Source organism: Mustela nivalis, assembly GCF_964662115.1.
Source record: "Mustela nivalis genome assembly, chromosome: 17".
In the NCBI taxonomy this organism is placed as follows: Eukaryota; Metazoa; Chordata; class Mammalia; order Carnivora; family Mustelidae; genus Mustela; species Mustela nivalis.
The window spans coordinates 44,067,227-44,092,352 of NC_139036.1; the positions used below are offsets into that span (position 1 = coordinate 44,067,227).

At 49.7% G+C, this 25,126-nt stretch overlaps 1 protein-coding gene and 1 long non-coding RNA gene across 5 annotated transcripts; one reads left to right on the plus strand and one right to left on the minus strand.

The window, feature by feature from the left end:
- Window positions 1–1,557: 1,557 nt before the first annotated feature.
- Window positions 1,558–12,176, minus strand: LOC309851319. The gene is made up of 4 exons (XR_014304718.1): window positions 12,060–12,176; window positions 10,711–10,879; window positions 3,112–3,134; window positions 1,558–1,922 (listed from the first exon to the last, which is right to left on the minus strand). It is a non-coding gene; the product is annotated as an uncharacterized lncRNA (long non-coding RNA).
- A 3,957-nt stretch (window positions 12,177–16,133) lies between these two features.
- RUNDC3A (RUN domain containing 3A) lies at window positions 16,134–25,063 on the plus strand. Of its 4 annotated transcripts, none has more exons than XM_082707621.1 (11): window positions 16,134–16,305; window positions 20,019–20,134; window positions 20,497–20,645; window positions 20,833–20,918; window positions 21,899–21,988; window positions 22,094–22,174; window positions 22,259–22,424; window positions 22,514–22,671; window positions 23,077–23,214; window positions 23,340–23,446; window positions 24,471–25,063. In XM_082707621.1, the coding sequence occupies exons 1-11, from the start codon at window positions 16,199–16,201 to the stop codon at window positions 24,611–24,613; spliced, it is 1,341 nt and encodes a 446-aa protein (XP_082563747.1). In that variant the 5' UTR covers window positions 16,134–16,198; the 3' UTR covers window positions 24,614–25,063. The 4 variants fall into 4 exon arrangements, with proteins under 4 accessions (XP_082563747.1, XP_082563748.1, XP_082563749.1 ...); XM_082707622.1 differs by having other exon boundaries at window positions 20,509–20,645; XM_082707623.1 differs by having other exon boundaries at window positions 20,512–20,645.
- The last annotated feature ends 63 nt before the right edge of the window (window positions 25,064–25,126 follow it).

Consider the following 25,126-nt stretch of genomic DNA (forward strand, 5'->3'; position numbering starts at 1 on the left):
TGCTGGGGCAGGAGAAGTACAAGGTCTCTGGGTTCAAAAACCCCAGACCCTAGCTTCTCCTCCTTTGCCTACTCTCTACATCAGGGGACCTTGAGCTGCCCACCCTCAATCCCAACAGGATGACTGAGCTCTGGGGAGAGTTTGTGGGGGAAACTTCAGAAACCTCTATTCTTCCATGAGCCTCTGTGACCCTGGGTGGGGAGGCCACCATGCTCCAACAGACTCATTTCAATAGCGGCTCCTCCCACAGCCTGGAGGGGGGCAGGGAGCCCCCAAGTCCAAACTCACCAACACCCACCCCGGCTTCCTTATTTCTTTTTGAATATGCATTGGAACAACCAATCAGGACCCAGAGCCTCAGTCCTGCCCCCCCCCCACTGGTTAATTTCAACTTGGGCCTGACCCATGGTGCAGAAGGGGCCCTGGGTGGGGTAGGGTAGGGTTGGGTGGGGTTGGGTGGGGAGTAGGGAGCAGTGTCTGCAGGGCCCAGGCCCCTATCTCAGGAGCCAGTGCTGTCAGCTGGGAGACTTCGGAGGGAACATTAATTCATCTTGCCTTGGGAGAAAAAATATTGGGTCTGACAGGGGCGGGAAGTGGAGCATGGGGGAAGTGTTTCCAGTCCGTGCCTCAGTTTGTCTTCCGGAGAGCTGGAAGACAGGAGGTTTGCTAAGCCTCGACTCTGACAAGGCGGGGACTTAGTTCATTTATTCACACAAGGAGTAGGTCCCTAACATTTATTTTGCCCTATAATGTGTCAGGCACCATACTAGGTATTTGGAGATACAAGAGCTTCAAACCCATGCTGTGGGGCCTGGGGCCTCAAGTCTGGGAGAGTAAACCCCACAGTCCTGGGGCTGTGCAGGGAATGGCAGCAGCCAAGAACCCATGGGAGCCTCCTAGGCAACAAGTCATACCTCATTTGGGCCTATAAACCTCGGGACAAGCAGGAATTCCTGTGCCACCCCCCCCCCACCTGTGATGTAGCAGAGAGGTATACAGATGAGCTCAAAGCCTTTAGGTGTTGCATAGGACCCACTTGGTGGGTCCCACCATCCCTTCTCAATCTCAAATGTTAGGATGGCCAGCACCCTCCTCCATTGGCTCCTCTGCCCAGCAGCCCCGGAAACCCTGCACGATCCCATCACAGGAGTGTCCTCTTACATCCAGGACTCGGCTGTTGGAGGTCCTCGCTCAGACCATATGTGGCCCAACACCCAGGTTGCTCTATCTAAGCTCCCTCTCCTCATTTTATACTTGAAAGGCAGAGTTTAGATCCCTGAAAAATACCCATTACTTGGGGCACCTGGGTGGCTCAGTGGGTTAAGCCTCTGCCTTCACCTCCAGTCATGATCTCAGAGTACTGGGATCGAGCTCCACATCGGGCTCTCTGCTCAGCAGGGAGCCTGCTTCCCCCTCTCTCTCTGCCTGCTTCTCTGCCTACTTGTGATCTCTGTCTGTCAAATGAATAAATAAAATTTTTAAAAAAGAAGAAAGAAAGAAAATACCCATTACAAAGAAGCCTCAGTTGGCCTGGTAACCAGACATATTATGTTTGGAAATAACTTTATTTGTATATGTTTTGCTGATTGTTCAAGGTGTGTAAAGTGTCCCCCCCACATCAGCCTTGTTTTCATTATGGTGCCCCACTGTGTAGAGTCATGATGGCCCAAGTGACTTAGCTCATATTCCAGCTCTAGCATTTTCCAGCTGTGCGACCTTGGGCAATTTACTTCACTTCTCTGGGCTTCAGTTCACTCAGATGCCAGAATGGAAGCAGGTGATGTCTGGAACCTTCTTCCTGGGGTTGTGAGGATCCATGAAATACAGCATATAATGCAAGTCAGACAGTGCCTGGCACATAGTAAACGCACTAGTCAGCGTTTCCTAGTTTCATTGTCATTGCCAAAAGGCAATTCATGCTTCTGTTTAGAGAAAGAAAATGTTGAGAGAAATTTAATTGGTCAAATTCCTGATTTGGGTGAATTTGTTGTGTGAGTATTAGAGAGATGTTGATTGCTTAAAGCACTAGCAATTCCTCAGTAGATTCAGAAGGTTAATAAATGGGACATGAAACCAAGTTTACTACTAATGAGGATTTCTCTCCACTAGTGAAGGCCCTTGGACTTTAATGAAGTTCATAAATAACCTCTTCCACCCCCAACTCCTGTAAACTTATCTGTAGTAACACGCCTGCCCTCCAGGGGGCTCAGGCTGTTCCTTAGGACTCCCTACCCCTCCTGAGCACACCCTCACCACCCCTACCACCACTTCTGGTCTTCCTCAATGTCATCCCTCCCCCACACACGGTCTTGTCTACAGCCCTAAATGAACTTAAGCCTATCCCATTAAAATAACGGATCTTCTGTTGACCCTACAACGATTGCCTCGTTGCGCTCCCGTTCACAGCTCAACTCCTCTTCCTCACCTCCCGTTCCCTCCTCTGCCCAAAACTGTCCAGTGTCTTCCCATCTCCCCTTTCCACTAATAACCAACTAGTTGCTAAATCTAACGGACACTGCCCAGCTCCCCAGCTGGATTTCTCTGTAGCATTTGACAGGTGCAGCCTTTCCCTTCTTGGAAATGTCTGCTTTTAGTTCCCTATCTCTTTGATGGTTTCTTCTCTATTTTCTAGGCTGAGTCATCTTCCTCCTATCACCTCCCCCCATGTCAGTGCTCCCCAAAGTTTGTCTTTCCTGAGCTATCTTTTCCTTACACTCTGCACACTTTTGCAACTTGGTGCTCTTCCAAGTTGCCCTATCTCAGCCGATGACATCCCCATCCACCCATTGCTTAAGCCAGAAACCCGGGAGTATTTGCAAAACCTGACCTTATCTGGCCAGTCATCAAGGAGCTATCCATTGGCTTCCCTATAACTGATGACCTTTCTACAACCCAAATCAGAGCCTGTCATTTCTTGCTAATGTTCAAATCTCATAGCTCTAACTTCCAGTTTCCTTCTTTCTCTCCATTCCCTCCACTTATGCGGTAAACTACATGAAGGTCCTGGATGATTATCACAGGGCACGGCACACATTAGATGCTCAATAAATGTTTGTTGAATGTGCCTGCCGATGCCGAAAGGTATAGGGAAGAAGATGCGAAAATACATACCACGCAGTTCCCAGTGGTCCAACCTAGAACAATTTGAGGAAAAAAGTAAAGTAGTATTGGATTATAGCCCAAAGTATAAAATAAATATCTATGAGTCTATATTGATATATTTAAATGATTGAGTAAATTGATAAATGGAGGGGAAGAGATAATTCTCCCAAGCAGAAGAATTCTAGATAATATATATTGATATTCGGGGCTCCTGGGTGACGCAGTGAGTTAAAGCCTCTGCCTTCAGCTTGGGTTGTGATCCCAGGGTCCTGGGATCGAGCCCTGCATCCGGCTCTCTGCTCAGCAGGGAGCCTGCTTCCTCCTCTCTCTCGGCCTACTTGTGATTTCCGTCTGTCAAATAAATAAATAAAATCTTAAAATATATATATATAGATAGATAGGTAGATAGATAGATACTCCATTTTTCAGGTGTAGGCAGTGCATAGTGACTCCCTTCAAAAAGACCACAGTTTGGGAAGTGTGTGTGGGGGCGTGGGGGAGGCACATAACTTTACAGGTGAGTAACCTGACAGATGCTACCTCAGCTGTGAGGTAGGTCAACATCACCAGCCATTAATTATGTTGATAGTATGTATACTTGATGTGATGGGATGAATATGGGACTCCATGATCTTCCTTCCTAAAACTTATAACCTCTAATCATGAGAGAAGCATTAGACCTATTCCAACTGAGCAGCAGCATGAGGGTTCATTCTACATGTCAACTTGACTAGTCTCTAGTACTCCTGTCGAACCCTAATCGGGGTGTTGCTGTGAAGGTGTTTTGTATATGGGATTAACACCTATAATCTTTTGACTTTAAGTAAACCATAATATGGATGGTCCTCTCCAATCAGTTGGAAGGCCTTTCGAATAGAAGTAAAGGCTCCATGATGGAAAAGAACTTCTGCATGGGGACTGCAGTGTTAGCCCCTGCTCTACAGACTTTGGACTTGCCTAACCAGTCCCCGAACTGAGTAAGTGAATTTCTTCACGATAAAGCAGTAAATCAAATATACCAAATATAAATATTTATATGTATTATGTATAAATATATATATGTATTTATTAATACATAAACATCTATCTATAAATATCTAAAATATATTTATAAATATATAAACAGGGGCACCTGGGTGGCTCAGTGTGTTAAAGCCTCTGCTTTCGGCTCAGGTCATGTGTCACAGAGTCCTAGAATCGAGCCCTGCATCAGGCTCTCTGCTCAGCGGGGAGCCTGCTTCCTCCTCTCTCTTTCTGCCTGCCTCTCTGACTACTTGTGATCTCTGTCTGTCAAATAATAAACAAAATCTAAAAAAAAATAGGGGCACCTGGGTGGCTCAGTGGGTTAAGCCGCTGCCTTCAGCTCAGGTCATGATCTCAGGGTCCTGGGATCGAGTCCCGCATCGGGCTCTCTGCTCAGCAGGGAGCCTGCTTCCTCCTCTCTCTCTGCCTGCCTCTCTGCCTACTTGTGATCTCTGTCAAATAAATAAATAAAATCTTTAAAAAAAAAAATAATAAATAAATAAATAAATAAATAAATATAGAGAAAAGATAAATATATTTAAATATATATAGATAAATATAGAGAAAAGATTCTGTCTCCTCACAGAAAGAGGAGACATGCTTATATATCTCTATCTGTACATCTCTGTCTGTCCTACTGGTTCCCATGGGTTAAAAGAAGAAACTAAAATGGAAATTATAAAGTGTTTTGAACTGAATGAAAAAGTATTTGTGGGATATGGCTAAAGCAATACTCAAAAATTATGGCCTTGGGGCGCCTGGGTGGCTCAGTGGGTTGAGCCGCTGCCTTCGGCTCCGGTCATGATCTCGGGGTCGTGGGATCGAGTCCCGCGTGGGGCTCTCTGCTCAGCAGGGGCCTGCTTCCTTCCCTTCCCCTCTCTCTGCCTGCCTCTCTGCCTGCTGTGATCTCTCTCTGTCAAATAAATAAATAAAATCTTAAAAAAAAAAATTATGGCCTTGGGGCGCCTGGGTGGCTCAGTGGGTTAAAGCCGCTGCCTTCGGCTCAGGTCATGATCTCAGGGTCCTGGGATTGAGCCCCACATCAGGCTTTCTGCTCAGCACGGAGCCTACTTCCTCCTCTCTCTGCCTGCCTCTCTGCCTACTTGTGATCTCTGTCTGTCAAATAAATAAAATCTTAAAAAATAATAATAATAAAAAAAAGAAGGGACGCCTGGGTGGCTCAGTTGGTTAAGCAGCTGCCTTTGGCTCAGGTCGTGATCCTGGCGTCGTGGGATCGAGTCCGGCATTGGGCTCCTTGCTGAGCAGGGAGCCTGCTTCTCCCTCTGCCTCTGCCTGCCATTCTGTCTGCCTGTGCTCGCTCTCTCCCCCTCTCTCTCTCTGATAAATAAATAAAATCTTAAAAAAAAAAAAAGGAGAAAAAAAAGAAAAGAAATGAGGGGCGCTTGGGTGACTCAGTGGGTTGAAGCCTCTGCCTTCCGCTCGGATCATGATCTCAGGGTCCTCGGATCGAGCCCCACATCGGGCTCTCTGCTCAGCAGGGAGCCTGCTTCCCTTCCTCACTTTCTCTCTCTGCCTGCCTCTCTGCCTACTTGTGATCTCTGTCTGTCAAATGAATAAATAAAATCTTAAAAAATAAAATAAAGAAATGAAAAGGTAAACTTAACTACCAAATTTAAGGACATTAAAAACAAGAGGATATTATGAATAAATTTGTGCCAAAATTTTTAAATTTTCAATAAAATGGACAAAGTCTTAGAAAATTATGACTTAAAGAAAAGAAAATTGGGGCATCTGGGTGGCTCAGTCTTCCTTCAGCTCGGGTCATAATCTCAGGGTCCTGATCGAGCTGCGTGTCTGGCAGGGAGCCTGCTTTCCCCCCACCCCCTGCCTACTTGTGATCTTTGTCAAATAAATAAATGGAATCTTTTAAAAGAATAAAAATAAAAGAAAATTATGACTTCAACGAACTCAAGAATAAAAAAGGAAATTCTATCTCATCCTGATAGAGTTAGAAGCATTAGGCTTGCTGTCTTGCTGTAAATAACTAGAAAAATAGAAAAGATACATGAGGCAACAGTTTTAGAGACTGATGATAGGCAGTGCAGGGCCGAGATCTCTAGAAGAAGGGGGAAAAACAAATGAGCCCTATGATTGTCCCAGTTTCTGCCTGGGGGCACGGTCGAGACCACAGTGCTGGGACGTCCTAAAGTTGAGATGAGAGATCAGAGCTTGGGGAAGCTGTAACAACTGGAATTTGCAGAATGGAATACTAAAGAAAAAGGAGCTATGCATGGAAAGAGCTCCAGAAATATGCATCAGATTATCCTAGAGACTGCTGTTGAATACTAAGCCATGAATATGAGGGTAAAATTCCTTACATCTGAGACAGTGAGTGGCCAGCTGTAAGCGAAAACTTAAGAGATTACAGAAGACTAGGATATAGTTAAGTTCTGGCCACCCAGAGTGGAGAATCCTTGTTAAAACACTCAAGACACTCAGTAGAAACTCCAGAAAGGTAGCAAACAATTTAGTAGTAGGGTCATTTTAACCTTAGAGTAAAGGCAAATTTAGACCTTCCCTATCATCTTAAAAATATGCTTTGAAAGAATTAGGTTTATCATGAATAAGTTAATTAATTGCCTGTTAGAACCAAGTCCAGCATTTTGGAAAACAACAAAATCCAGCACCTTGAGAAACGCAATAAGTCATGGTCTGAGAGAAAACGTTTGCAACATAAGTATCTGACAAAAGGCTTGTATATAGACTATGTAAAGAGCTCCTGCAACTCAATAATGAAAAAGGCAAACAACTCAGTAAAAAACATTGGCAGAAGACTTGAACAGACACATCATACATACATAGAAATAAATGGCTAATAAGCTCATGAAAAAACTCAACATCATTAGTCATCAGAGAAGTGCAAATTAAGTCCACAATGAGACATCACTACATACTCACTTAAATGGCTAAAACATGAGGTCAACAACACCAAGTGCTGGAAAGGAGGTGGAGTATTGGAAATCTTACACTTTTTTTTTTTAAGATTTTATTTTTATTTATTTGACAGAGATCACAAGTAGGCAGAGAGGCTGGCAGAGAGAGGGGGGAAGCAGGCTCCCTGCTGAGCAGAGAGCCCGACGTGGGGCTTGATCCCAGGACCCTGGATCATGACCTGAGCCGAAAGGAGGCTTTAACCCACTGAGCCACTCAGGCGCCCCGGAAATCTTACACTTTTATACATTGTACAAACTGTACAACCACTCTGGAAAACAGTTTGGCAGTTTCTTTAAAAGTTAATCATATATTTATCTTATGATTCATTTATTCACTCCTACTTATTTACCCAAGAAGATACGAAATACATGTTCACAAGAACCTTGAATGAGAACGTTCATCAAAGATTCGTTCATAACAACTGGAAAACTAAAACAGTTCAAACGTCTATCAACAGGAGAATGACTAGACAAACTGTGGTATACTTCTCATCAATAAAAATAAACAACTACTTACCCATGCTTCAACATCAGTGACTTGAAAAAGCATCACACTGAATGAAAACAGCCAAAGTCAAAGAGTATTTATTTATTGTATGATTTCATTTATAAAAGGTTCTAGAATAGGCAGAATTAATCTATGGTTCTAGAAATCAGTAGTTGCTTCGGTGGTAGTGGGGATTAACTGGGACAAAGCACAGGAGAATGTTCTTGGAGTTATGGAAATGTTCTGGGTTCTTTTTTTTTTTTTAAGATTTTATTTATTTATCAGAGAGAGAGCGGGGGAGAGAGCGAGCACAGGCAGAGGCAGAGGGAGAAGCAGGCTCCCTGCTGAGCAAGGAGTCCGATGTGGGACTCGATCCCAGGATGTTGGGATCATGACCTGAGCCGAAGGCAGCTGCTTAACCAACTGAGCCACCCAGGCGTCCCTCTTTTTTTTTTTTTTTAATAAGATGGGGATGTCACTTTTTTTTTTTTTAAGATAGATTTATTTATTTATTTATTTATTTATTTATTTATTTATTTATTTGACAGAGATCACAAGTAGGCAGAGAAGCAGGCAGGGAATCAGGCTCCCTGCCCAGCAGAGAGCCCAACATGGGGCTTGATCCCAGGACCCTGGGATCATGACACAAGTTGAAGGCAGAGGCTTTAACCCACTGAGCCACCCTGGCGCCCCGGAAATGTTCTGGGTTCTTAACTGGTATGTGAGATACTTGACTGTGTCTACCTATTAAATTAGTGAATGGCGTGTTCAAAATCTAAACATTTTGCTATCTATAAATTATACCTCAATAAAGAAGAACCATGGTGGGGTACCACCGCCCACTTACCAGACTGGCTAAAATGAAAAAGAATATAAATACTAAATCTTGGCAACTATATGAAGCAAGTGGACCTCTCACACATTGATGATGGGGATGTAAAAAATGGTACAACCACTTCGGAAATTTCTTATAAAGTTAAGCACAGGGGCGCCTGGGTGGCTCAGTGGGTTAAGCCGCTTCCTTCGGCCCAGGTCATGATCTCAGCGTCCTGGGATCGAGCCCCGCATTGGGCTCTCTGCTCCACAGGGAGCCTGCTTCCCTTTCTCTCTCTCTCTGCCTGCCTCTCTGCCTACTTGTGATCTCTGTCTGTCAAATAAATAAATAAAATCTTTAAAAAAAATAAATAAAGTTAAGCACATACTTCCCCTATGACCTAGCAATTCCATTCCTAGGTTATACCCAAGAGAAACAAAAAATTTAATTAGAAGTATTGAAAATTTATACAATACTATTTGTAGTAGTATTAGCCAAAATAGTAAAAAAGAATCAAAATAATCCCAATGTCCCAATCCCAAGTAAGCAGACAAATAAATTGTGTTACAGCCATACAGTGGAATAATACTCATCACCCACTGTATTTATCCACTGATCTCCACCAGCAATAATGAGGGCTGAATTAATGATACTTGCAGCAACATGAATGAATTTCCAAAACGTTACACTAAGTGAGAGAAGCTAGACAAAATCTTGTCTCCTATATGATTCCATTTAAATGAAATTCTAAAAAAAAATCCAAAAACAAATATGTAGAGTGACAGAAAGTAGATAAATGGCTGCCTGAGGTGAGGTGTGATACGGAGGATTGACAGGGAAGAGGCATAAAGAAATCTTTTTGGTTAAAAAAAAAACAACTTTCTGGTGATGGAAATATTCTGTATTTTTTCTGTGGGTGTATATATCTGTCAAAACTCACCGACTTGTAAAATTAACATGGACACATTTATTGTGTGTAAATTATTCTTCGGTAATGTTGATTTTTAAAAACGGAGACACCAAGTGACAAAGTCAAAATAAAACACTCAAGAGAATAGACAGAGTACCCAAATAATCCACAACAATTAAAGAAATTGGATCAGCAGTCAAAGACAGTTCCATGACCAGATAGTTTCATCACCAAATTCAGCCACATATTCAAGAAGCAAATATTTCCAAAGATTCACAAATTATTCCACAAAGCATAAAGAATAAGAGGGTATGTCTTAACTCATTTAACAGCATAATCTTAATACCTAAACCTGGCATGGATAGCACAAAGAAGGAAAATAACAGGTCAATCTTACACATTAACATAAATTTTTTGGGAAAATATATTATATATATGTAATATATAAAATATATATAAAAGATAATACACCATGACCAAATTGGCTTATCCTATAAATGGAATTTATAACATTAGAAAAATCAGTTAATGTAAACTGCCACATGAATATGAAAGTGTAAAAACCACATATTCATCTCAGAAACAAAACGAATTTGATAAAATTTGCCATCCATTAATGATTAACACTTTGAGCAAACTAAGAATAGAAGGGAACTTCTGTAACCTGATAAGGAATATCTATACAAAACCTATAGCAGGGACGTCTGGGTGGCTCTGTTGGTTGAGCCTTCTGCTCAGGTCATGATCCTGGAGTCCTGGGATTGAGTCCACATAGGGCTCCCTGCTCCGCGGGGAGTCTGCTTCTCCCACTGACCTCTCTCTTTCATGTTCTCTCTCTCTCTCTCAAATAAATAAGTAAAATCTTAAAAAAAAAATAAAACCTATAGCAAACATTACACTTAATAAAATCTTTCCTTCTGAGGTCGGAAACAGGGCAAGGATGCTTGTTACTTGGTGAGGAAAAAACAAACCTGTTTTTGCAAATGACCTACTTGTGTCTAGACAATCCAAAAGAAGCTACAGGTCAATTATTTTAGCTTATAGAATTTTTAAGTAAATTAGCAGCATCAGCTTAAAAATGAATTGCACAAAGACAACTCAATTAAAAAATTGTCAAAGGACTTGAATAGTGAAGATCTACAAATGGCCAATAAACATATGAAAAAATATTCAACATCATTAGTCATTAGGAAAATGCAAATCAGAACCACTATGAGATACCACTTCATACCTGCTAGGATGACTTATAAAAAATGGAAAGTAGCAAGTGCCAGTGGAGAAATTGGAACCCTCATATATGACTGGTGGGGATATAAATTGGTTCAGCCACTGTGGAAATGGTTTGGCTGTTCCTCAAAAAGTTAAATATAGAATAACCATATGACACAGCAATGCAAAAGAATTGAAAATAGGGACTCACAAGAGATCCCAGATGGCCGTTTTGGTCTTTCTGTCCATTGCAGTAATTATGTCCACCTTGACTCTGGTGGTTAAGGGCCATCACTTGGCCTCTGTTCTGGGCTCCTGTTGTACCTGTTAACTCTCAGAAGCCCACTTCCACAGCAGTTTCCACTACCATCAACTTTTGCCTGGAGAGCAGAGTCACTACTGAGCTACACATGGTGCCAGTGCCCCCCAGCAACCAGCCCATTTCTTATCACTCTATTGAAGAAAGTATCTTTGAATCTTCATGAGGAGCACAGGAGGCTGGAGGGTTCTCTGGTCACATACAATAAGAATTTCATTCTGGTGTGCCCACCTCTCTGCGCCTTTGAACCCCTTCCCCAGTACTCTGCCAAAGAAGTTCCAGCATCTCCTACTCATTTGCTGTAGTGCATAGATTTCCTAAACTTTAAAGATCTATGCCAGTAGTATATTGCAACTGGCTTTGGATGTCTTTGGCAAGCCTTTAAAATGCTGAAGTCTCCGTCATGGTAGCATATCCCAGATCAATAAACGCTCCATTATCCAGACTTATTTATATTCCACCCCCTGGCCCCAGTCCAGCACCCTCAAGATCCATTCCCAAGCATGTTCTCTCAATTTCTGCTGCTACAGGTTAGCCAGATCCTATAGTCTTCCCATTGCTGGGACAGTACTTCCCCACATGGTTCCCCACTTCTCCACTTGGTTCCCCACTTCCCCACTTGGTTCATGGTGATGCTTGACCACAGTTATTGGTTTAGAATCACAGAGGGGATCAGGGTCCAATCTTGAAGAGGGCACGTATCATCTTGCGAGGCATTTGCCTCAGGGGAGAACTTTGCATGGTATCCAAGCAAGAAGAGGATGCTCTCTTCCACAAACAAGAAGAGGCCACTTCTGTTGGCCCAAAGGGTTCAGGAAAGCCTGGGGCTTCCTAGACAGATGATCCCATACCAGGTCTGAGGGTCCTACTCTTTCTCTACTAGGGTCATGTCTTGCTGCATCTTTAAACATATCATTCTGCTGTTCTTGCATTCAGATTATGGGATTGATTCTCAGCACAGTCTGACCAGCACAAGCTGCGGATGAGAGCTCCCTTAAATGCTGCCATAAATGCTTTCTGACTCTTACACTGTACCCTGAGTTGATAGTTGGCTGAAGTGAGTCTCTCATTGTTGTCTTTTAGCACTTTGATGGCATTTAACAAATGCATTAACTGGCCAATCCCACAATCCTTGTAATCATCATTTCCCTCTTATATCTCAAATACTAGTAGTGCATCCCTACATTCACCATGGTGGCAGGGATGTGTGGTACTCTAGAGGATGTCAGGGCTCTGCTTACCTCAGCAATAGAATCCTTATTGCCATCTGGAAGGTGAGTGGTCCAATTCCAGAATCCTATTCTGGAGATCTGCTTCCTAGGACCATCTCAGACACCAGCTCTATTTTGGGGGGTTGCCCTAGAAGTAGAACCTAAGTCAAGGATTCAAAAGCACGTATTTGAGAAACAATGCTAAGAACCACCAGGAAGCAGGTGGGAAAGTAACACCGGGAAGGAGAGGAGGTCAATAAAGGGTATACTGTCAAGCAAGATAAGCATGTGAACCACAAGAGCTTAAAATCCTGTTGGGAAGCTCAAGGAACCAGTAATCATTGAGCCTCAGGACCTTCCCACGTGAAGGCTGAGGGAGGTGAGGTATTTATTCACTGATCCCCATCCAGTATTCCCTGAAGTTTGCTCTGGATGGGAGACCATTCCCCAGGACTTTCAACCTGCCCAGTGTTAGTAAGGCAGGCTTCAGTAGCCAGAGAAAAGCCCTCAGGGAAAGAGCTGCAGTTTTTCTGGCAGTTGGAGCTTCTTCCAGTGTACCCAAGGGCCTGGGGAATGGGGAAGGAGAAATGAGAACACTGACTACACCAAGGGAAGAATGCTTTTAAGCAATGCAACAATGGTTCCACTCAGCTGGAGATTAAGGCTTGCTTGGGGCTCAGGGCACAGAAAGAGGTTACCTTCTGGGGTGACTATCCTAAATACCAAGGGTTATTGAGTTGCCGCTACACGATGATGGTAGGGAGGACTATGTCTAGAACTCATGTGATTCTCTAGCATGGCTCTTTCTTCTTCCAAGTCCAATACCGAAAGTTAAAGAAAAAACAAACAAACAAACATAGGAACTCAATTCTGAGGAATTAGATTCATGAAGAAGGAACGTTTGGTCACTTGACCTGGTTAAAAACAGTAACAACAAACTGAGGTTTTGGCTAAGGGCAAAGTGAAAATGAAATGAGTAATGAGGGAAGAGAAGAGTTATAAAGATCAACTTATGACAAGTTACGGAAATAAGGATTGTAGAAGCTACTGGTATTTTCTTTTCCTTTTAAGATTTATTTGAGAGGAGCACCTGGGTGGCTCAGTGGGTTAAGCATCTGCCTTTGGCTCAGGTTATGATCACAGGGTCCTGGGATCAAGCTCCCCCATCAAGCTCCCTGCTCAGCGGGGAGTCTGCCAGTCTCCTTCTCCCTCTGGTTGCTCTCTGTCTCTCTCAAATAATCTTTTTTTTTTTTTTAAAGAATTCTTTTTTTTTTTAAGATTTTATTTATTTATTTGACAGAGAGAGATCACAAGTAGATGGAGAGGCAGGCAGAGAGAGAGAGAGGGAAGCAGGCTCCCTGCTGAGCAGAGAGCCCGATGCGGGACTCGATCCCAGGACCCTGAGATCATGACCTGAGCCGAAGGCAGCGGCTTAACCCACTGAGCCACCCAGGCGCCCCTCAAATAATCTTTTTTTAATAGGAGACACTAGAGAGAGATGGAACATAGGAAGAAGGCAGAAGAAACTATCTCCCTATTTTTCTGGTTTTGTTCAAAGTTGCTCTCTCTCTCTCTCTCTTTTTTAAATATTTTATTTATTTATTTGACAGAGAGATATCACAAGTAGGCAGAGAGGCAGGCAGAGAGAGAGGAAGGGAAGCAGGCTCCCCGCTGAGCAGAGAGCCCGATGCGGGGCTCGATCCCAGGACCCTGGGATCATGACCTGAGCTGAAGGCAGAGATTTTAACCCACTGAGCCACCCAGGCGCCCCTCAAAGTTGCTCTCTTGTTGGAAGTAGGCTCCAGTCTTCGGCTTCTTCCTGCATGCCAAGAATCATCTTTGTAGATGGCTCCTTTGAGGACTAAGCAGCAGACCACTGATGACACTGCCTGAGTAGAGTCCTGCAGTAATCCCACCTCTTCTCTTTTGTTCCCTCAGCCCTTGTTGCTTCATCTAGTTACTAGTTCTATGGTGTCTCGGTGTTCTCTTTCTCTTTTTGCTTTTAGCCTTCTAACTCCTGTATAACCGATTCCCTGTATTAAATCTCCTCTATCTGAAATACACAATACAGTTTCTATTTTTCTTACTAGGCTCCAGCTGATACACAAAGTTACCCTCAATGGTAGACTAGATAAACTGTAGTATTGACATGCATTGGAATAGTATACAAGGAAAAAATAATATGGAAAGAATAGAAAGAATAAAAAGAGAGCAATTTCTTTTAATAAGGAAACATTAAACTATATTTTTATTGATGGACACATAGGTGATAACACTATTAAGAAAAGCAAGGAAAGGATTATCACAAAGGTAAGGGTCATGGTTATCTCTTGGGAGTGCGGATGAAGACAAGATCTGGGAGAAGTACATGGGAAATCCTGAGTTCTTGACAACTTTCTATTTCTTGATCTTTAAGATGATGACACAGATGTTTGTTATGTAAATTTAAACTTTAAATTTTTAAATCTTTAAACTGAACCTATGTATTTTATGTGCTCTTACGTGCATATAACATATCCTGCAATTAAAAAACAAAAGGCCATCATGATTGGCATTGGCTCTGTATCTGGAGGCAGGAAGATGGTAAGAGGGGCTTCTAGAAGTGAAGTAAGAAGGGAAAGGCAAAGGGGAAGGGAAAAGACCAAGTCTAAGGTCTCAGAAGCCAAAAATTGAGGCTGAGGTTGAGTGGGCATGAGATTTGTGCCAGAAGCCAGGACTTTTTGCCCTACCCCCAGGGAGTCAGACCACGGTTGTGAACTTGTACAGTCCTTTCATCTCTTCCTCCTCTGATCGTGCCAACAGAGGTTCCCTGCCTGCTGATCATATTCAGATGTTGGTGCACATCTGAATCAATGTGGAGACATAAGACAATACGCTAGGAAAGAGGAGTAAATCTAGCATATGGGTAGAGTTGGTGATTAGGTATCAGCTGAGCCCTAGGATGGACATTTCTAAAGCCAGGTGGGGAAACTGGGTGGACCCCCTCTTAAACAACACAGAAAGATTTCTGTAGGAGCTGGGGATTTCAGTGTATGAAAGAGAACAGGTTGAGTAGAGGAATGGAGCAGGTGAGACCAGGGAAGAGAGAGCAACCGGGGGACAAGAAAGCCAGACCATGCATCCATCTCCTTCACCTCCCCCTAAAAGATGCAATCAGCTTTGGGGACCCTCCTAGCCTTGCAGCGATTCAATGCAGCAATGCTGGCAGCCATGGGGTTAAACCTCAAGCCAGCTGCCCTGGGGTGATGTGAGGGGGTAGGATTCTGAGAGAAAGCAATGCCTTGGCACCACTATGGGTATGAGTCCTACTGCTGGGAACCGCCACAGAACCCAGGCCCGTAGCTGCCAGTCTGGTCTCACTGTCCTGAGTGGTTCCAGGCCCTGGGCTCCTACAGCTTGTTCTGGATTCCCATCCCCCATCCCAGGAGCAGTTGAATCCATCCGTTGGTGCTGACAAGTCAAACACCAGATATGCAGCTACCCCTTGGCCTCCTAGGTTAGCGCACAGGGGCCACCACCTGCGCTCTCTGGGCGTAGACCTGGCCCCGGCCTCGCTGAGATACACATACAGAACAGTTGGAGAGGCAGGGCTGGGATGAAGGTGAGGACCTCCTTTCTCCGGCCGCAGGAGGAAAACTGAGACACCACCGATCACAGGTCAGAAACAGGAGTTTCGTCGGTCGGAACTCAGAGACGCGAGGCGAGGGGTCCCCCGCCCTAAGTGTGGGAGTGGAGAACAGGCCAGATGCCCCCTCTTTCTTCTTCCAATCGCTGCCTCTTCCGGGGACCCCCTCCGCCCTCCCTCGGGCTCCAGCCCCCACCTCCAAATTCTGCATCCTCTGCGGATTGGTGCCCGGCCTGCCAGGGGCGGAGCCCGAGGGCCCTGACGTCACCGGCCGAGGGGGGCGGGCAGTTAAGGGAGGGGGTGACGGGCCCCGGCTCAGCACCTCGGAGAGCTCCCTCCCCGGCCTTGTTTTGCTCTGGAATCGCCGCCGGGGGAGGGTGCCAGGGGGCCGGGCAGCGGGAGCAGCGGCAGGGGGATGGCCGTGCAGGGATCGAGGGGCCCCGGCGGGCAGAGGGCCCAGCTGTGATCCGACGGGGGAGGGGGCCGGGGCGCCAGGCGGGGTGTGGGGGGCAGCTGGTGGCGGCAGCAGTGGCCGCACATCTGGATGGAAGCGAGCTTTGTCCAGACCACCATGGCTCTGGGGCTGTCCTCCAAGAAAGCGTCTTCCCGCAATGTGGCCGTGGAACGTAGGAACCTGATCACCGTGTGCAGGTGGGCGCCGCTGGCGGGGGGTGGTCAGGGAGAGGCGTCGGGGCGGGCTGCGGAGATACGGACTGAGCCTGCCGGCGGGAGGACGCACGGCAGCCGCGGATAAAAGGGAGGAAGCACAGAGTTAAGATAAGCGCCTGCGTCCACTGTCCCTCAGGCCCAGACCAGACCGGGAGGGGCTTTGGAGGTCTGGTCCCTACCCTTCTAGGCCAAGTCAAGGCCTATGCCCAGCCCGCGGCCTGGGGGGTGAGGGGTGTTTAATTGGCACTGCAGCTTCCTGTGAAAACCAGGAAGTGACATTGTGTGTGAGGGGGAGGGGTGGGATGGCTGGTTCCCTAGTTGGGGGCGGGGGCCGGGTGGGCAGGGAAGCACTGAGGAGTAGCAGCGTGAGCGCCCTCGCCCTCCAAGCGTACCCTGACTCCCATCCGTGTCAGACCGGCCTCTCTGGGGTGGGGCTTCCTGAGAGATTTTCCCATGCTCCAATCCGGGAGCAGAGATCGGTGCCCTCCTCCATCTCTGGGCAACTGCAGCCTGTGGCAGGGTCAACCGGGGATGTGGGCAAAGCCCCCAAATCCACCCAGTGAGGAGTGAGGGGCATTGGGCCTGCCATGGGAAGGACTGAGGGTCTGACTGCAGAAGCCTGGGTCTCCCGGGTTCAAGGGAGGAGACTGGGAGGGCAGGGCCATTGGTCCCTGAGGGTGGAGCTGTCGCAGTGTTGGGAAAGATTCATCTGCTTTTTGGGGGGCCCAGGAAGTGATCCTTCACACCTCAGCCCTGCAGTGACTCAACCTCACTGCCCTGCCTTTAGCCACCAGTGGCCAGCTGCTCAGCCCCTGTCCCTCAGCTTCACCTGCCCTCCTCTCTCCCTCTAGGACCACTCCCCCTACCCCCATCCCCCCACCAGCTGCCTTCCACCCCCTGACATGCCACCTCTGAGGGCAGGGTGCTCCAAGTGCAGGGCTCAGCTGCTTTGCCACCCCACCTGCCTACACACAGACCTGGGCCCTGCTGCTTCCCCCAGGAATCAGCGCTCACCTGATGCCCTGGCTCCTGCCTCCCATAGCTCCTTCCCAGGTTTCTGAGCACACGCCCAGCCATCCTGCCTCTGTCTCACACCATTATATCCTAGTCCCTAGAACGGTGCTATGCACATCAGACCTCTATAAAAATGCCTGGAACAAATAGAAGGAATGAGTGCAGCAATGGCCCACCCAGACCAGAGTAGAGGCCAACGCTTCCATCCTCACCCCTCAAATCCTGCCAGTGTGGCATAAAACAAAGCTTTCTGCCTTTGGGGCCAGAGGATCCTAAGGTCAAGCTCTTACTTCTTCCATTATTAGCTGTGCAACCATGGGGAAGTTTCCTAACCACTCTGGGCCTTGGGTGCCTCATCTTCCCCACAGTAGAAGTAACAGCCATGCTGGAATAGTAACGGCATAATTCCGGTAGGAGCCTAGCCCAGTGCCTGGCATATGGAAATAGCCCGGCCCTGATGATGTCCTTTCTGTCCCTGAGAAGAAGATACTTCTTTCTCTTGCCTGCCTTCCCCAGTGTTGGGGAAGTGGGGATCTCCCTTTGGCATACCCCAGAGCACCAGAGGTTCTGGTGGATTGGAAGTGGGCTTAGAGCTTCCATGGGAGGGATAGTTTAGGAGGTGATTGGGGGCATGGTAAAGGCTCAGAAACCCCTTGGGCCTCTGCCACCTCATCGCCATCATGTGGTTCGCCTCCAGCTCCCAGAACAGTTCCCTTTAGCAGGCCAAGGGCTCCCCTGGGCCCTGGCCTCCCTGTCTCCATGGTAACCTGCAGCAGCCGCTGCACCTCCTAACAGGGAACACACCATGGGGCTCCCGGGGGCGATGGCCAGTTCTACAGCACCCCTGATGAGGGATGGCAGATGGCCGCCGTGCTGAAACCAGCCCCAGGCCCCCACTGAGGGCTGACCCAGATGACCAGAAAATACCATGATAGGGAGGTGGTGTGTGTTACACAATGAGGCCCAGCTAATGTCCCAAACACAGCCTCCTTCTGGCAGGGCCAACCTTCCCATGAATGGCCCTGCTCCTCGACACCCCTGCCCAATGGGCTATACACAGGCTCCTTCTCCCAGTCCTTCCTGGAGTCTGGGGCAGGTACTATTATTCCCGTTTGGGTCTCGGAGAGGTTAAATGACTTGTCCAAGGCCGCAAGGGTATCACAAGGGAACAGGATCTGAGCCCAGCAGTCTGCCTCCCCCCTACTACAACCCCACACTTGATCTGGCTCTGATTTCAGGCCCCGGACCAGCTCTAAGCCCAAAGAGAAGGGAGGGAGGTCGACTGCCTCCAGTCTGCCATTGGCCTGAGAGCCTTAGAGGCCAGTGCTAAGGGCCGGAGCCTGCAGAGTGGAAGGCAGAGGAGGCAGGGGCTTCTCCCCGACCTTGGTGATTGTGACAGCCAGCAGGAGGCCCCAGGATGTAGCAGAAGGAGCAAGGGCTTTGGGGTCAGACATCCATACTTGACTCCTCACAAGCCCTGTGACTCTGAACAGATCAGTCAACCTCTTGAACCCTCAGTCACCTTATCTGTAACATGGGGAGGATGCTAAGAGGACCTACCCCAGAGCTGTTGTAAGGCTGGGTGAGGAGTACATGCTGTGCTTGGCACGTCACAGGGCTTGATAAGCTTCCGGGGGAAAGGGCAGTGCCAAGCAGCCCCCGTATCCCTGGGTACCCCACTTCAGCTCTGCCGCCCATAATAGGGCAATAATGGGAGGTTGGGAACCTCATCCTCTTTCCAGCCCCACCCACTGCAGGGATGGCAGGTGGAGATCGCAGAGGGAGGGGCTGCAGAGGTAGCTGAGGCTCCAAGCAGGACTGCAGAGAAGGATAAGGGGTGCTGGTCTCCATCGCCTTCCTTTGTTCCCCTCCTCTCTGAGAAGCCAGGTGTCTGGGCCCCTAAAACCCCTCCCAGAGATTTGCTGCCAATGCCCCCTCCCACCCAGTGTGTGTGTCAGACCTATACCCTGCACACACACATGCACACACACACACACCCCGCCCCAGCCCAGCTCTGCACTGCCTGGTTCTGGGCAGCTGGTGTGTGGGCGACCAAGCTGGGAAGGAGAAGGGGGAAGGGGGGCATCCGTGTGCTAAGAGCCCACCTGGCCACCCCTGCAGGCCCACGCTCCATGTGCTCAGCTTCAACTCACATGCCCTGGCCCAAGTGACCCCCCCCCCCTGCCCAGGGAGGGACGGAAATTTGTTCCAGCAATAGCAGAAGATAGCTCCGGGCAGGGGTACAAGCCCACTTTCGAACTCCTAGCTGACTCCCAACACACACCCATCAAAAACGCAACCCCAAAGCAAGGGCAGGAAAGAAGGGGCTCTGGGACAATCCCCTGACTCCAAGGGCCTCCTCGGCCTACCTACTATTCTTTCCTCTCTTGTACCTTACTCCTGAAGCTTCCTTTCTCTGGCTGTCAGCTCTCCTGTCACCTGTTTGTCCATCAGTCTCCCGCCTGCCACTCTATCACTCCCATGTCATAGCACCTCTGTGGTCACTCTGTGCCTCCTCTGCCTCTCGCCTCCCTTCCCTTGCCTCCCCACGTGACCTCCCTCTTCATGACCTCTCCTCTGCCCTTCTCTCCCTCTCTTCGCCCAACACCCCTCCTCTAAAAATCCATTAGTCTGTCTTCTCACTGGACACGCCGCTGTCCCCTTTCCCGACCTCCTGCCAGGTTCTCTGTGAAAACGCTGCTGGAGAAATACACAGCGGAGCCCATCGATGACTCATCCGAGGAGTTTGTGAATTTTGCAGCCATCTTAGAGCAGATCCTCAGCCACCGCTTCAAAGGTGGGCCCAGCTCCCTGTCTCCCGTTGTCCAGCCCTCCTAGGCTTTAGCTTCCAGCCACCCGCTCTGATCTTTCCTGTGGTTTTCCCATCATTGATCTTGGCCCCAGTTCTGGCTGGGCCATGCACACAGCTGGGAAGAGGGGAGGGGGTCTTCTGGCCACATAGGTGGGTGCACACAAGCCCCATCAGTGGGCGTGCTGGTACATGCTAGCGTGCCTTCTGTGTACAGATATGTGGGCGCATGTGTTTGGGATAGGAGCTCTGTGCAGGTGGGGCTGTTAATACTTAGCATGTGTGCCCCATTACACGGACCCTCTACAAACTCCCTGGTTTTGCTGAGCCCCCTCCCTGCCCTGGCTCAGCCTGTGCCCCAGCAGGTCCAGTGAGCTGGTTCAGCTCAGACGGGCAGCGGGGCTTCTGGGACTATATCCGGCTGGCCTGCAGCAAAGTGCCCAACAATTGTGTAAGCAGCATCGAGAACATGGAGAACATCAGCACAGCCCGAGCCAAGGTGAGGGGCTTTGATGGGCGGGGCCAGGCCAGCTGTTGCTTGCAGGGGATACAGGTGGGATTTGCCTGCTCCTTGTTCCTCAACTCTGCCTACAGTCACTGGGTGGAAGAGCCACAGGAGGTCTAGACCCAATGGTGCACTCCTGAGTCCCTTCAGGGCAACAAGTAAAGTTGAATGTGCTTTCCAGGGCCGGGCGTGGATCCGGGTAGCACTGATGGAGAAACGAATGTCAGAATATATCACCACAGCTCTGCGGGACACCCGGACCACCAGGTCAGACCCTCTCCAACAGCTCAGACCACAAGTCCCAGTGGGCGAGCTCACGGCCTAACCATACTTGATCCTTAAGTTTCTGGAGCAAACTTCAGTCCCTGAACTACAACTCCCAGCATGCCCTGCTAGGCTCCCTCTCCCAGACTATCCTCTGGCTGAGGAACTTGCAGTCCCAGAAAGCCTTTAGCATCACCACCATTTCTTCCAAGTCACATTCATTCTTCTCTAACACTCCACAGTACTGATCTCATGCACAGCTCTAACCTCAGCATGCCTCTGAACAAGCCTCAACTATGCATCATTTTATCTGTTGGCCTCGTTCCATGACCTGTGACACAGAGCCCTGCCTATTTCCCAAACAGTGGCAGCAGTCTGCACTTGCCACCCGTGGACTAAAGTCCTGGTGTGCAGAGCCTGAGTCCCTGCACTGTGGGTTTGCAGAGAGATTGGGTCTCAGGGGCAGGGGTCACAGGCAGGATGGGTGTTTGCAACAGAGTACAGTCGGCAGTATGTGTCTCCACGCCCCGCCCCGCCCCGCAACCCAGTGGTCACATACAATCTGATGGTTTTATTCCGTTCTATCTCTAGTCTGACCTCACATTTCAGAGTTCACATCAACACGTTTTTGAGCACCTTCTGTATGTCAAGCACTAACGATGAGAACTTGTTTCCTGACTGTATGGATCTGAATGGTCCCATAATTGGTGGGAAAGGGGTAGTTCAGAGGATCAAGGAGAGTATTCTCGGGGAACACACGTTCTAGTACACAGGAGACACAGTGGGCGCCACTCTGAGGGAGAGCCAAGATCCACACTGAAGGGTGAGCAGGAGAGACATACCTCCTTCCTCTAGGAAAGGTTTGTAGTGAGCCAACAGGAGAAGTCCTGAGGGCTGGGGCCTCGCTGGGCGGATGAGGCTGCGGCACCGTCAGGCCCTCGATACCCAGCCTCCCCCCAACCCCCAACCCTCTACCCCCGCAGACGTTTCTATGACTCTGGAGCCATCATGCTGCGGGAGGAAGCCACCGTCCTCACCGGGATGCTGATCGGACTGAGCGCCATAGACTTCAGGTGGGGTCTGGGGGCGGGGGCGGGGACGGAGGGAGTTGAACCGAGGATGTCCACACTCCCTTCCCGTCAAGCCCGCCCCCCACCCTGTGGTTCTCCCGCCCCCAGCTTCTGTCTCAAGGGCGAAGTGCTGGACGGGAAGACCCCCGTGGTGATCGATTACACACCTTACCTAAAGTTCACCCAGAGGTGAGCCGTGCGTGGGTGCGGGGCTGGGGGAGGGCGGGCAGGGCTAGGCAGGGCGGGCCGTGCCCACTGCGCCTTCCCCCCAAGCTACGACTACCTGACGGACGAGGAGGAGCGGCACAGCGCCGAGAGCAGTACGAGCGAGGACAACTCGCCCGAGCACCCGTACCTGCCGCTCGTCACCGACGAGGACAGCTGGTACAGCAAATGGCACAAGATGGAACAGAAGTTCCGCATCGTCTACGCGCAGAAGGTGCGTGCCGCGCGCCGGGGGAGCGGGGGCGGGCGGCGTCCGCGGGGACACCCGCGTCCCGCCGCCGGCGCTGAACCCGCGTCCCGCAGGGTTACCTGGAGGAGCTGGTGCGCCTGCGCGAGTCGCAACTGAAGGACCTGGAGGCGGAGAACCGGCGGCTGCAGCTGCAGCTGGAGGAGGCGGCGGCGCAGAACCAGCGCGAGAAGCGGGAACTGGAAGGCGTGATCCTGGAGCTGCAGGAGCAGCTGTGAGCGCCGCCGCCGCCCAACCCCTGTCCTCCCCGCCCGCTCCCCACCCTCGCCGCGTCCCCGCCACCCCGACCACATCGCCCCCGCTTTCTTGATAACAGCAGCCAGCGCCACCCACCGCCAGCATCAAACCACTGATTTGATCAAACCTTCACCTCCACCCCAAGACCCCCTCCCCGGTGAACTAAATTGCCCTCAAAATAAGATCCAGCGACCCGACCCCCCCAAAACCGGCTCCCCACTTCCTCCATCAGCTAGCATGGCTGCAGAACGTTACTCAGACCTCATTTGTTGCTCAGAAACTGTGGACATGATGGCTTTCCCTCTTCAGCACCCCTTCAGCCCCTCTTTCCCCACTTCTGTGCCCTCTCCTAGTCAGGCCTGACCCCTCCTCCCCATCCCAGGACAGGTCTGATCCCCGGTGACCACGTTCCCCTGGCCCAGGGTTCCAAAGACCTCACCACGCCCCTGGTCAACCAATGGCCATCCCTGGGAACGCTCAGTGGGGCAGAGGGCACCAACAACCCCAAGCTGTACCGGAGGTAAGCCTCAGCGGGGCTCAGCTTGGGCCTCGGTGCAGGTCCATACTGGGGAAGTGGGGCTGGTAGGGGGGCTGGGGACGGGCTGCAGGCCTCTGCCTGCACATCAGCCCTCTGCTCTGCTCCAGACACAGTTTCATGAGCACGGAGCCACTGTCAGCTGAAGCCAGCCTGAGCTCGGACTCCCAGCGCCTGGGAGAGGGCAAACGGGACGAGGAGCCCTGGGGCCCCATCGGTGAGCCCCCCAATCCAGCACCCAAAATCATTTCAAGAAGAGCTGAGGCCAGGCCATGGGGCCTGCGGTGACCCTGGCCGAGTCCCTCCTTCACTGAGCCCTTCCAGGGGAGCTTAGCATCACATTTAAGAGCTTGCTTTGGGGTGTCGGGCAGACCCTGCTGCAAACCCCAGGCAGCACCTCTTCCAGTTGTTCGAGCTCAGTCTCTGGTCCGGCACTTCACCTTGCCAAACCCTGCTCATCAGTAACACGGGGCTGCTGGTTAATCCCCAGTGTAGCATTGTTGGGGGCTCCGTGGCTCACAGGTTCCTGGGGAATTATTTGCCTAACTAATTTGCTCTTATCTCATGTGCTCTGTGAACCGCTTGCCTGACCCTTGTTTCCCCCTTTTCTTTGGCTGCCAGGAAGCTCAGAGCCAAATTAGTGGCTCCCTTCAAGCGAATGTCCGGGACTTCAACGCATGCATTTTGTGTTGCCCTCCCCTGGCTTCACCTTGGTTCCCTACCCTAGTTTTCCTGGGGCCTGGACTCCTGCCTTTTCTTTCCCAACACCACACTGTTCTGGATGACTTTAGATCTTCTTTGAGACAAGGCAGGCTGTGGACGTGGAACCCCACCACACTGTGTTTGTGATTGTCTGTGTGTCTGTCTCCCCCACCAGACTGTGAGCTCCGTGAGGGCAGGGACCGTGTCTCGTCCGTTCTCTGTATCCCCAGTGCTTGGAACGGAACAAGTGCTCACCGTGTGTTTAATAAACAGACAGAGAGGATGAACCTCAGGGGGAGACAGAGACATAAACTGACGATTACAATACAGTGTCCCGGCACTGGGCATGGCATGGCCAGCTGCTTACCCTGGTTTACTTGAAAATACCAGATGCTCCAGAAATGAGGAAAATCTCCAGGGGGAGTTGGGGGGGTGCTGACCTGAGGGCTACCCTTCCCTCACCTTCGCTTGCACCCCCCTTCCCCAGCTCACACACAGGCAGACCCGTTGGCTCAGCCTCACCCGCCCTCTCTCCTCAGGTAAGGACCCCACGCCCTCCATGCTGGGCCTCTGCGGCTCCCTGGCCTCCATCCCCAGCTGCAAGTCCCTGGCGAGCTTCAAATCCAACGAGTGCCTGGTGAGCGACAGTCCAGAGGGCAGCCCGGCACTGAGCCCCAGCTGAGGAGCGGCGTGGGCAGTGCTGGCCCCCCCTGCCAGGGGTACAGGCACAGAGTCCCCCAATCCAGGCCACTCTTCCAGAGAACTTTGGCCACCCAGCCATGGGTCTCTTGCCAAAGGCACCCTTTGCTTCTTGCCCATTTTAACTTTCTGCCCAAGGGAGCAGGAGCTGCAAAGGGAAGCTGCCTGGGCCAGGACACAGGGGCACCACAGGCTACGGGGTGCCTGGGGAAACCTCGTACCATTCTTCTGGGGACCCTGGCACCTGGCTGGCTTCCTACCGGACTCTTCTTCGCTCACCCCCACCGCCCTCCTCAGGAGCTGATGGCCCAACCTCAGCACCCCACCCCCCTGCCTCTCCAGTCTGACCCTGTGTATGCCCCAGAGTCACTCCGTCCTCAGCCCCAGGGCAGGGGCTCTGAGGGGATCCAGCAAATAAAAACCAGAAGACTGAGGGCAACTTTGTCTGTGGGGGGCTGGGACCGGGAGCTGTCCTAAGGTGGTGCAATTCAGTAGA